A 13,596-nucleotide genomic window follows, 5' to 3' on the forward strand; every position below is an offset into this window, starting at 1 on the left:
AACTGTTAATCTGGGCATCCTGGAACCAATCTCCATGGATACTGAGGGACAACTGTATCATTTGATATATATGTTGGCAGTCATCAGCAAGTTCAGTGACTCCTTGGACTGTCATAGGTGGAAAGGATAAATTCAAGTGATGATATTATCAATTGGTGTGACCTCTTCAGAAAACGTTTTGACTATTGGTAGAGTCTATCACAGACATATTCTATGAACTGACATTTTACTTTTGAAAATTATAAGTAGGGAAAGTGTCATGTGTGGTTTGGGACCCGCTAAGCTTGTTAGGACTGCCCAGTGTTATCAGCCCAGGAACAAGGACTGCCTGACTTAAGACTTGTCTGTGTGTGCCTCTTGAGTCAGGTTCCTGTAGCCTGGGTATTTGCATTGTGTTTCTCTTGTCAGAGATAGCATGCAGAAGAAGACACAAATCATGAGTGGAATACAGAAGTAAGGACGAATGTGTTCAAAGTATTCATTTTCTACATATGATAGGAGGGAACCAGGCAGATGTTATCATTGGTTCATAGGAAAGGTCAAAACAGCACAACTTCTGTGAAAGTAAGGAATGTGGTGTTGAATATCAAGCAGGGACAATGCTGGTCCCATCTCAGGGAAGAAATCAATTAAGATACCACTAGGCTCTGCTGGCTGTATGTATCTACAGGAGCTGCCATTCAATGCTGAGGAGGGAAATTGGGGCCTTGTGTATACTAAGCGAGCCCTCACCACTGAGCTACCACCCCCACCCCATGCCAGCTGTTTAGAAAGAACTGCAGAGTGGCTCAGAGAGGGTGAACAAGGCTAAAATCTGAAAGCCCACCTGGGTTTGGAAAGACAGCACATACAGCTTTCCACCGGGAAACAAATGACTCGCATCCAGTCCAAACATGTGAGATGGGAAATCAACACTGCTCCAAAAGCCTCTTGATCCAGCTCCCCACAGGCACATCAGGCTCTACAGGAGAAAAATGTTGCAACATCACAGGTGCCAGTTAGAGAGTCAGACCACGCTGGGGGCAGGAGGCAGGGGCAGGGCTACAGAGACACAAACGTGATGGGGGCAGAGACCAGTGTTTGCATTGAGAAGACAGCGCCTCATCTTCCTCTTAACACGTTCCCAGCTGCGAGCCATGCTTCTTTCTACCTTCTTCCTCTACTCAAAGCCAGACAGACAGATGGTATTTAGACAGGCAGATGATGGGTGCGTGTATATGTGGCATATAAAAAGGACACACACACACACACACACACACACACACACACATACACACACCAGTAACTCGGCTCCCTCTAGTATCTTAATGTTTCTCAGAGGGGCCAGCTAGGCCCTTGGAGCACAGAATCACAGAGTTTTGACAGGGCAGGGAAGCTCTGCTGTGAGCATGCAGAGGGACAGTTGGACTGATTATCCCGATTCCTCACACGCAGTTCAGAAACCCCTCATCTATATGGAGCAGAATTCTTCCACCCAAGGAAGAAGAATTGTAGTGGGGAAAGGAGTCACCTGACATAATCTGTTGTTTCAAGGATTTGGTAGGCAGGCCTGGTTTCTACCTGTCACGGCATCATAAGAAGCAGAGCAGAGGGGCTGGAGAGATGGCTCAGTGGTTAAGAGCACTGACTGCTTTTCCAGAGGACCTGGGCTCGATTCTCAGCACCACATGGTAACTCACAACCAATATACATACATATATATATATGAAGAAAAAAACACCAATGAGGAGGAGGAGGAGGAAGAGGAGGAGGAAGAGGAGGAGGAGGAGGAGGAAGAGGAGGAGGAGGATGAGGAGGAGGAGGAGGAGGAGGAAGGAGGAGGAGGAGGAGGAAGAAGAAGAAGAAGAAGAAGAAGAAGAAGAAGAAGAAGAAGAAGAAGAAGAAGAAGAAGAAGAAGAAGAAGAAGAAGAAGAAGAAGAAGTGTACAGCTGTCTCTGTCTAAAGGACAGCAGTAAGGCAACAAGGACTGGGTGGGTTCATTGGGTATTCAAGAGACACAGAGAAAATGTGTGTGTGTGTGTGTGTGTGTGTGTGTGTGTGTGTGTGTGTGTGTGTAGTCGGAAGAGACAGACAGAGACCCAGAGAGAGGGAGGGAGAGGGAGAGGGAGACAGAAACAAAGAGAGAGGAGCCATGAGAGTGTGTTCATGTGTGTATGTAGAGAAGTTTAGAATGTTCCCGTTAGCATTCTTACTCATATGGTTAGTTTTATTCTGACATTTTGCTACATGGTTTTTATTAGTCACATCTGATCTTTGTCGCTGCCATCACTGTCTCCTCCTCCCCCTTCTTCAAGATTTATTGAACATTTTGTACAGTTTCATTTTATCTTCTCTGTTGATCTGTTACTTGTAGCTCTTTGCTTGGCTATTTTAGGGCTGGCTTTGTGATTTATGCCACACGTCTTTATTTTTCTAAGCCTACCTTAAATCAACATTGTGTCTTTCCACATGTAGCATAAAAGTCTTGTGATAATCCACCTCAGTTTCTTTTCTCCTGACCTCTGTGCTGTGCTTGTCCTATATTTCATGTCTCCGTGTATTATAAACCCGATATGCCACTATTATTTTTGCTCAGTCAAGAATGAGGCAGAGATATTTAAGTCATAAGAAAAGTATTTTGGATAGTTACCATTAGATAGTTCTCACAGTCTCAGTCCTTTCAGTAGAGAGATACTCCTTCCATCTGGAATTATTTTCCTTCTTCGGCGATGGATTCCTTTAGCATTTCTTTGGGAGAAGATCATCTAGGGATAAATTCCTTCAGCTTTTATGAGTCTCACCTTGCCTTTGTTATTGTATGGTGTCTTCACTGACTGTTGAATGTATTTTCCTTCGGTGCTCCATTGTTCCCTCCCTCCCTCACATTGTTCCTGTTGAGAACTCGCCGGGCGTTGGTGGCGCACGCCTTTAATCCCAGCACTCTGGAGGCAGAGGCAGGCGGATCTCTGTGAGTTCGAGGCCAGCCTGGTCTACAGAGTGAGTTCCAGGGCAGCCATGGCTACAGAGAGAGAGAAAAGGAGGGAGGGAAGGAGGGAGGGAGGGAGGAAGGGACGTGAACTCTGCTGTTAAATTTGTCTTTATTCCTCTCTGTGTAGCTTGTATTTTTTTTTCTGTAAAATTTTCTCTGCATCATTGGTTTGGAGCAATTTCATTGAATGTCCTTTGATGTAGCTGCCTTCAGTTTGTGTGTGTGGAGTCCACTGAGCTTCTTTAATATGCTGGTTTATAGTTTTTATTAAATTTGGAAAATTTTAATCACACTTTCTTTGAACTTTTTCTCTGTGTCCCCTTTTTTTACCCTCTTTAGAAACTCTAGTTAGATATATTTAAGTCTCTTGAAAATGACTCACAATTCACTAAACTATTTGCTTTTTAAATTAAGTTTCCTGTTTTGATTTTAAAAAATCTATTTCTCTCCGTGAGTGTGTGCATGTGTATGTGCGTACATGCACTTTCCATTGTGTGGAGGCCAAAAGAGAGTCTTGAGTCTCTTGAGTTACAGGCACTTTGTGAGGCCCCATCATGGATTCTAGGAGCCAGTCTCAGGTCCTCTGCAAGAGCAGTGAGCACTCTCTAGCTTCAGAACCACATCTCCAACCCCCCTTTCTTTTGCATAATTTCTGCTATCCTATCTTCAAGCTCATCCATCTTGTTCTCTGTTATGATTCACCTGTTGCTAAGTTCACATCTCAGACATTGTAGCTTTCACTTCTGTTTTTTTAAAGATATATTTATTTATTATACATAGTGCTCTGCCTGCATGCATGCCTACAGATCAGAAGAGGGCAGCAGATCTCATTACAGATGATTGTGAGCCACCATATGGTTACTGGGACTTGAACTTGATACTTCTGGAAGAGCAGCCAGTGCTGTTAACTGCTGATCCATCTCTCTAGCCCCCTATAGCTTTCACTTCTTAAAGTTCTTTTCGGCATTTTTAAAAAACAAATGTCTTTTATATCTTCAGAACTTTTTGAATATTTGAAATAGAGTTAAAATAACTGTTTTAACATCCTTCTTTGTTAAAAACAAACCAAACAAACAAGCAAACAAAAATGCCAAGTGGTGGTAGTACATGCCCTTAATCTCAGCACTCTGGAAGCAGAGGCCGGTGACGTGGTCCACAGAATGAGCTCCAGGATAGCCAAGGGCACACAGAGAAACTCTGTCTCAAAAAACTAACCAAAAAACCAAACAAACAGAATTCTTTGTTTTTTTAATTTAATATATTTCTTTTATTATTTTTGTGTGTGAGTGTTCTACCTGCATGTATATCTGTGCATCAAGTGTGTGCCTGGTGCCTGTAGAGGTTAGGAGAGGGGATCAGATGTCCTGGAATGGAAGTTACAGAAGGCTGGAAGCCTCCACGTGGGTGCTGGAAATCAACACCAGCTCTCTGAAAGAACAACAGTGCTGCTAACCGCTGACCCAGCTCTTCAGCCCCCATCCTTCTGTTAATTTTAATACCTGTGTCACTTCTTGATTCTTTCCCATTGGTTGATTTTTTTTCCTCTTCTTATCACAGGTATTTTCCTGCACATCTAGTAATCTTGATGTCAAATATTCCCAACTGATTCTTGGACACAGTTAAATACTTTGGGAACAATTTTGTCCCTTGAGTCTTGTTCTTTAGATTCAGGGGTACCATTGCTTATGATTAGCATTTTCTCCTTGGCAAATCGAGACCCTCTGAGCATTCTATTCATTGTCCTATGACTTAGATGGTCAACAAGTCTGGTTGGCAGAAACAGGTGCTGTTGCCAGCCCTGTGTGAGAGGCAGGTCCACTCCCTGTCACCCTCACCATTCTTTCCTGGACTTTGGGTAGCTTCCTCCTATGTAAGCACCCATCCAAACTTTGCTGAGTCCTCCAGGGTCCTCTCTTTAGCCCCCTACAGCACTCTGTCTTACAGATCCTAGCTGCCCTGGCTCTTCCCACACATGGTAGTGTCTGAAGTCTGAGTAGGAAATCCAATTCTGCCCATACTGTATGTAGTTGGACTCAGTTGCTTCTTTATAAGAAAACATCTTCCCTGGGAACAGATAAGGAACAGATCAGGAGATTCCCGAACTCCTGATGCGGCTTCTTTGCAGTGCTCACAGGTTATTAGATAGCCAGGTCTCCGTCTCTTCATTCCTTCCTGGTGACTCCTCAGGCTTCTCTACTACTCTTTCCAGTCTTTAGATCTTTCTAGCCTACTCCCTTTTGGGAGAGTGGAGAAATTCTCATGGACATGGCAGTCTTAGATCTTGGTTCATCCTTGAAAGGACATGGTATTCATTCAGAGCACTTTCTTTCTTTCTTTCTTTCTTCCTTTCTTTCTTTAAAACAATTTTTAAACTTTTATTGATGTGTGTATATGTTCCCATGTGCACATATATGTATGCACATGGGACACATGTATGCCTATGGGTGCTGGGAGAGACTATCTGGAGGTAGAGTTACAGGCAGTTGTGAGTTCTTGACATGGGTGCTGGAAAGTTGAACTCGGGGCTTCTGTAAGAGTGGGATGCAGTCTTAGCTGCTGAGCTGTCTCTCCAGCCACAGGAGCACTTTCTAAGATACTCATAGTTTACACCAGATACTCATAGTCTTGAGATCACATCTACCGCAGGAGCAGGGGAAGGGAGAAGAAGAGGAGACTGCACTATTCATCTGGCTCCTTTTCCCATGGACAGGAAATCAGGAATGTCCACAGTCAAGCAGAGATGGTCCGACTCTTATGTCAACACTCGGACTCCAGACTGTGAGATCAATTCCATCTATCAGAAGCAGCTGCATCCAGAAAGAACCAGTTTTGGCAACACCCTCAGGTGTCCAGACCCTCAAATCAGAATTCTATCCTTACTAGTTTGCTACTGCATCCCTCTTGCTTTTTCAATTCATGGAGTTGCTTCTGAAAGAAGATGGAGGGATTGATCTGGTCAAACAAACCCGCCACTTCTGACAGGACTCTTGGTCTGGTTCCATCACTGCCATCTTTACACTGAAGCACATGTGGGGCTCAAGACACTTTGCATCATGAAACCTGCTTGAATGAATACAAAATTATAAATCACTCCATAGAAGAAACGCCTTATGCTGCTGTCTTAGTTAGGATTTCTATTGCTGTGACGAGACACTATAAGCATGGCAACTCTTATTTTAAAAAGCATTCAATTGGGGTGGCATCTTACGGTTTCAGAGGTCCAGCCCATTTCCATCATGGTGGAGGACATGGCAGCATGTAGGCAGATGTGGTGCTGGAGCTGGGAGTCCTATGTCTTGCAGGCAACAGGAAGTGGACTGAGACACTGGGCAGTGTCCTGAGCATAGGAAACCTCAAAGCCTACTCCCACAGTGACACACTTACTTCAACAAGGCCATACCCACTCCAACAAAACCATGTCTCCTAATAGTGCCACTCCCTGTGAGATTATGGTGGTCAGTTACTTCAAACTATCACACCTGTTGTGACTCAGTATAGCGGTCGATTATCTTCAAGGACATCGCTTGAACTTTGACTTCCTGTCTGTGCCATTGCCATATCTCTTTTTGAACTAAGTCAATATGAATATGATCATCACGACAGATTAAGAGATTTGGGTTAAATCTTATTATTTATGTTAGTTTGGAAACATTCCGCCCATCTTGAAATGAACAATTGCTAACAAACATTCACAGCTTCCTAAAAAAGCAATGGAAACCCTGGAATGGAGAACGGGAGCCTATCTTTCATTTCGTTCAGCTTTGCACGTTGCTGTTTGTTCACTAAGTTTTCTATAAATATTCCGTCATCAGTGCTATCAAGTGATGTCCGGAGCAGCCCTGGTTGCAGGGCTGCTGAACACCCCATGTGGCCAAAAAATTTAGAAAACAGAGTCTTCTGAGGATTCTCCAACTTTAAGTTCTCTGTAAAATCTCTAGGACATGGTCTTTCTACTCTGGTCAAGGCCAAGTAAGAGAAGCCATGACTAAATCCCAGAGAAGCAGAAACTGGAGATAGAGTGGATGTCCCAGCTGTATGAACTAGCCTAGGTAGCCCCTTCTCCAACTCAGCAGGCTCGAGGGCTTAACTGAAGACCTGATGGGCTACCAGCATTAGTGACTCCGAGAGCACTGTCCCTCCTCCCTACAGGTGGGAGCACACTCCAATTCTCTCCAAATGCAAATGTTTCCATCAAATATGACCTCAGTCTTACCTGAAAAATAGTCCCATAGCACAACAATAAGTTGACTCAAATACGAGTCCAGTATGTTTATTTTCCCACAAACAGAAAGGTAAGGGTCTATTGGACAGGAAAAGGGAATGTGTTTCATATTTTGATGACCTCTAACAAGTAAAACCAGGTCTATATTTTAAAGAGATTTCTAAATAAAAGATTAGAATTGTTTGGGAGATGGAAAAAGAAAATTCCTCTGACAAGGAAATGTAGCTTATTTTAAAGTCTTGAAAAGGTTGGATTTAATTATAGATGACAGCAAAGAGCAGAAAAGGGAACCTTGAAATTTGTCCTGAGAAAAACTGAGGTAGCATATTCTGAAAGGAAAATATAGTCAAGTAGCTTTGTAAAACTGAGACTATGAGAAAGGAAGGAACGGCTGGGGACAGACCTCAGGAGCAAAGCGTGTGACCAGCATGTGCAAGGTCCCGGGTGTGGTTTTCAGGATGGAGGGGCAGAGAAGGAGGAAGAGGAAAATCCTCTTGTCAGTGATGACATTCAGGACATGCTACCTCAAATGTGCCATCTTGGCCCCTGAGCAAACAGCAGAATCAGGAAGGTCATTGTGACCCTGCCCTGCCATTCCCCATGGAGGCAGATTGCAATGCTGGTGGATGAGACCTTCGCTAAGAGTTTGGTGTGGGCGACTCCGCTGCTCCGAGAAGACGGGCACCCTCCTCTCTAAGGACACAGGAACTCAGGCTGACAGGAGCACTCAGGCCTTCCAGGTCCTTCCGAGTTGCTGTCCCGAGGCCGCACCCTCCTATTCAGTTGTCTACACCGCTACATCATGCCTGCCACAAGAATATCCAAGAGTGACTGTGTCTTAGGACTTCATTTCCTTAGAAAAGAAGGCTCCTGTGCCAGAGAGAACGGACATCAAATAAACAGCGCGCCTTTCTCTTGTTACTCTGTCTTTTGTCTCGGGGCTGCAGCCATGAACCTGCTTATGAGCAAAGAAGAAAGACTTTGACTTTTCTACAGTGGTATTCGTTGACGCTACCCCGAAACCCTTTCTTCTTAAATTTTTTTTTTGTTTTGATTTTTGAGACAGGGTTTCTCTGTGTAGCTTTGGAACCTGTTCTGGAACTCACTCTGTAAACTAGGCTGGCTTTGAACTCACAGAGATCCACCTGCCTCTGCCTCCTGAGTGCTGGGATTAAAGGCGTGGGCCGCCACTGCCCGGCTCTTCTTAAAGTTTAGACAGTCACTGAAATGACGTCATTTGAGAAAACAAATGGGCTAGCAGTGAAGGCATCAAGTGGGCATGCTTCCTCCAGACAGAAACTTAAGGCTCACATGCCCACGACACTGTGCCTCAGATGGAGCCAAAATGCCTGCAATGGACTTTAAGCTATTCTAACAGTAGCCTTAACATTTACGGTTATGACATTCACTAGAGCAGCGACCTAACAGGAATAGATATTTTAATTTTTGCGTACAAAGGACAAAAGTCAGACACTGAATATGGGTTAGGAAAAACAACATCAATAGGAAAATATGAGCATAGGGAAAAGCAAAGAAATGAGGTATGAATTGTATAGCTTTCACTGCTTACTGAACTATTATTGGCAGTCAGGAAAAATGTACTAATTAGGAAAAAAATGAGACTTGCCATGGGTCCTGAACATTTCTCCTATTAAATTAAGGACGACTAAAAAGGCTTTGTTTTGCTCTTTTGTTTTGTAGGTATTATTACTTGGCATTCCGAGCACATCAAACTCCTCCTGCTAACAAAGAGAGCTGTGTTGCTATCTTGGAAAAGTCCAGATTAGATCACTGGGTCCTGGGAAAAACAAAGGTATCTCTCTCTCTTTATTGTTCAAACTGTCACCTGTGATGCGCTCTTGTCACGGAGAACTAGCAAACGTGGCTTTGTACCTGGCATACCATAGCAGGCAAGACGCCAACTGAAAAATGGCCTTTGCTGGTCTTAACTCAGAACCCTGGGGCCTACAAGCCATAGGAGGATGGTCTATCTGTACATGATCTGTAATTTGAGAACCTTTTAACGTTTCTAGAAAGAGAACTTTGAATGCACTTTAAAATGTCCTCTTTTGCATGCTTCATGATGGAGCACACATGTTAACATATAAATCATAGTCACGGCAGCGATGAGTTCCCTTTAGAGTTTCACCCATGTTTGTGTTAGACCTGTGCTGTTTATTGCATACTCTGATTTTACTTTCATCATGTGTAGCTTTTCATTTGGGGGAAGCATCATATCCCTGTGGGAGCCCAGGATTTTATGGTTAAATTCTGCAAGGCTGGTTTCCTCTATGGAGATTAGGTCACGGAGGGTTCATGGGGTCTCTGGCCTCCCGACTGTCTGCTGCCCTCAGGTGGGCCTGCTACTCAGCACCTCCCTCAAAGGCTATAGGAGCAATGAGGGCAGAGCTTGGCTGAGAAATAGAACTCCTGACTGTTGGGAGGTGGGCCCAGACAACACCTGGGTTGTCTAAACCCTGAGACCTCATTTTAGAAAGGGAGTTGTATTTGCCATCCCCCTCCTCTAGAAATTACCAGTATATGCATAAGTTAAATCACTATGAACTTTACTTGGATGATGGCTTTAAGACTTTGATGAAGAGTAGACCGGATGGAGGGATTTTTTTGTTAGGAAGGCCAAATGCAACACTAAAACAGTGATTCCTTTCAGGTTTTTCTCAAATATTACCATGTGGAGCAATTAAACTTGCTTCTGCGAGAAGTCATAGGCCAAGTGGTCATGCTGCAGGCATATATCAAGGGCTGGCTCGGAGCCAGGAGATACAAGCGAGCCAGACAGAAGAGGGAGAAGGCTGCCATAGTCATCCAGTCAGGTATGCGGCCTGGTTCTGGCCAGTACCCCCTCCCGGTGTTCCTTTGAGTGCTGGGGGCCACTTGCCTAAGGCTTCCCCTTCTGTTTCTCCCTTCTTCCCCTTGTCCTCCCTTACTTCAGCAAACATTGTTCAAGTACCTACAGGAGTCAAGCCTCATACTAGATGCTGAGGCTGTAATCAAGGTATCCCTCTGTGTTTTTTTACCTCAAAGGGAGACAAACATACAAGCCATTAGAATACCCTGGGGTGAGTCGTGAGACACAGGCAGTGTGAGCTGACCAATGGTGACAAACTCCATCACTAAACACAGGCTTGTCTCCAGAAATGACAGATTAAAGTACTCAGGGTGATACCCAGATTGCACCATCACAATGACTAACATAAGGGGTGGTAGCCCAGCTGGGACTTATAAACAGAGGAAAGCAGCCTCTAGGCTTTATCCCAGCCTGCTGATGCCTCTGTCCACGCGCGTATGTCATGGGTGTTAGGCACAATACCCGACTCTCATGCTCCTGATGAACGGTTAAAAGTACCAGACTTTGAGTGCAGAAATTGAGTTTCTTGGTACTCTCATAACAAGAAACCGTAGCGTGCTGTAGCATGCTTTGGACCTCATAAGCTTGTCCAGAGATTTGAGGATGCTCAGGCAGATATGGGGACCCAGAAGACAGCTGCTCATCTTGGGTGGAGGTTCTGTCCATCACCTCTGTCTGAAGGATGTCTGTCTCCCACACTCTCTTCTCTCTCTCCTCTTGACTCTCTTCTTTGCCTTCCCTTCCCATGGAAGATGTTGCCCCTTCCTCAGCGAACACTAGCTGCATGCCTCCCTCCGCCCCCTTTATCTTCATCTCCAATTCTGCCTGTCTCCTGAACATCAAATGATTAAAAGAACTGGGCTAGCTCAGTGCCTCCCGCCATCCACCCAAGCCCTAAGCCCAGCTTAAACCTGGGTGCTCAAGGCAGGGGTTTCTGCCATGCTCTGAAGGCAGGGAACCACCTCACCTGGGGCCAGGGGTTCCCAGTGTTACTAAGTAGAACACAAAATGTTCTGGAAAAAAATCACTGACTAAAAACAGTTCTGAAAGGCCCTTCCTCCGCTGTAGCTCATCTGCTGGTTTTGCTTAGGGAGAAGGTGGGGGGATGGAGGTGGAACAGCTTATATCAATTCTCTGGCACGTTTTTACATTAAGGTCGTTCCAGCACATGGTTTTATATTTTTAGCCTGGAGAGGATATGATGCTCGGAGGAAATTTAAGCAAATCAGCCACAGAAGGTGTGAGTCTGCGGTTCATACTCAAGCAGGTAATTAAAACATCATTTTTGCAGTGTCCACTTGAAACGTTCTGATTCCATTCAGATGTGCTCAGAGAAGCTGAAAGGCTACTGACAGGAGCACCGGGGTGAGTCAAGAGGCCTGGGGTGTGTATGTCAGGGTGGGGCTCACTTCTTCTGGCAGCTCTCCCGGCTGGGGTCCTGAGGTGCGGGGCACATTTACCAGGGGCCATGCTTACTAAGAAGGCTCTCGGACAGGCCGTATGTTCCTCCTACAATAGAAGAGGAAGCCGAGGCACGGAGAAGAGACCTGACTTACCCATCTCCACACAGCTTGCTAAGAGCTGGTCTTTGAAAGCTAGGCAGTTTGGGCTGAGCACATTCGACACCATGTTGCTACTGGACAAGTCTCTTTCCTTCTTGGAGTTATTATTCCGTTATCAGTGAAATGAGAGCAACAGGCTTTAAAGGTGTGTGACGGGCAGGTGTGGTGGTGCACGCCTTTGATCCTATCACTCTGGAGGCAGAGGCAGGCAGATCTCCGTGAGTTCGAGGCCAGTCTGGTCCGCAGAGTGAGTTCCCGGATACCCAGAGGTATACACAGAGAAAAACCCTGTCTTGAAAACAAAATTGTGGAGGGGAGAAAGGTGTGTGATGATTTGTAAGGCCTATCTGACTCTCAGCTTCATAGAAAAGGGGGACTCGAGAATACTCCCAAATCCAAGTCTGTGTGGCAGCATAATCTGAGCCCCGGAGATCCTCGAGAGCACACAGTGTATCTTGGGGCTCTGCTTGTCCTTAGCAGCCTTGTGAGCCTTGGTTGCTGGTTCATAAGTCCACTCCCTGGCTCAGGGGTCACTGAGCTCTTCTGCAAATGCCATGTCCTATGTGGCTCCCATTCTCTCTCCCTAATTTGAAGCTGCAAATCCAGAATTGAGGTTCTAGGAGAAACAGGATTTTGACTATGCCAAGAATTCCAGGGGTGTAAGAAACTGGAGTCAGAAGGAGCCGGAGCCCGTGGAGGACAATGCTGCAGCAGTGGGGGGGAGGGGGTTCAGAAGGGAATCCTTCAGTCAGACAGCTGTGATCTTCTCCAGAGGTCCCAGGCCAGAGCCAAACTCCCAGGGGTCCTTTTCAGAATTCTTAGGCCAAGGCATCCTCACTAGGAACTCAAGATATTTTGGAGTTCTTAGGGTGCCCTTTAAATGCAAATGTGTCACACTTAGCACCATCTTCTAGTAATTTCTAACCTCTACCACTTCAAAGCACCATGAAAAGTGAAAAAAATTCTTGTTGTAGCTTAAGAAGCACAAACTTGAAGTGCATCTTGTATTCACTACTTATTGCACACACACACACACACACACACACACACACACACACACACACACACACACAGTCTCTCCTCAAGAGGATACCAGCTGGTTTCACATTTTGCAATATGTTCAACAGATGTTTTAAAATAAAAACTTTAAGCCTGTGTATTGTGGATTCATTGAGTCCATTATATAAAAATCATGAAATGTCTGAAAATCCCATTTGATGGCCAGATGAACATGGCTTAGAAGCAGAAACAGGCTTGCTTCATGACCTCTGTCTTCAGACAGTGATGGGTAGGTGCGCTTCACTGGAAGGTTGATTTTGGATATTTTCTTAAAGCACTTCCCTTTTCCCTTTGAAAGCATTCACCCTCCTTAGCTTCACAGCCAGTATTCTCATTTACTAGGTAGCATCAAAATGTGTCTTAGCGATTCTGCAGGGACTCAGGTGAGCATGAAGGCCACACCTATGCGCCCAATGCCCTGTGTGGCAGGAAGTAGGTGGCGTCTCTACCTTCAACTAACAAAACGGACAGGGTCTGATGCGCCCCTAGGATTAGGACTGGAGCTAGGGCTGTGATTTTCCCAAGGCCTAAGTGTCTCCCCACAAACTCCCATCCCTGCCGTAAATGCCCCAAATATAACTGTCCACAGAAAGCAAAAAACTACATAAAGAGGGGAGACCAGCGCAACACAGCCATTTCTGAGGTTAATTTCTGACTGATTTGTTTTTCTCCGACAAATGACTTTCTTTGAAATTTCCATGGAATGCATTTGTTTGTATTTCTAGCTTTCTTTCCACAGCCTTCTTTCATTTAATGACGTTGCTGAGATACGTTATATATATTTTTAAAGAGCAGCCCTTGAAATTTAGGAAGCATTTGGCCTACATGTTGCTGCAGAGCAGCACTGAGTGAAATTTGTTTTCCTTTCATCTCCTTCCCAATAAAAGCAGCCCAGCACAGCTTATCCCTTCCTCAG

The 13,596-nt window shown here is 44.9% G+C and overlaps 1 protein-coding gene across 1 annotated transcript in view; it reads left to right on the plus strand.

The window, feature by feature from the left end:
* Positions 1-13,596, plus strand: part of Myo3b (myosin IIIB) — a 314,924-nt gene that overhangs the window by 193,045 nt on the left and 108,283 nt on the right. Inside the window, exons 25-27 of the mRNA XM_005065170.4 lie at positions 8,892-9,003; positions 9,862-10,024; positions 11,246-11,326. Coding sequence (XP_005065227.1) covers positions 8,892-9,003; positions 9,862-10,024; positions 11,246-11,326 — 356 coding nt within the window. The remainder of the gene's footprint in view (positions 1-8,891; positions 9,004-9,861; positions 10,025-11,245; positions 11,327-13,596) is intronic.

The sequence above is a fragment of the Mesocricetus auratus genome, unplaced genomic scaffold (genome assembly GCF_017639785.1).
Source record: "Mesocricetus auratus isolate SY011 unplaced genomic scaffold, BCM_Maur_2.0 Super-Scaffold_100004, whole genome shotgun sequence".
Lineage (NCBI taxonomy): Eukaryota > Metazoa > Chordata > Mammalia > Rodentia > Cricetidae > Mesocricetus > Mesocricetus auratus.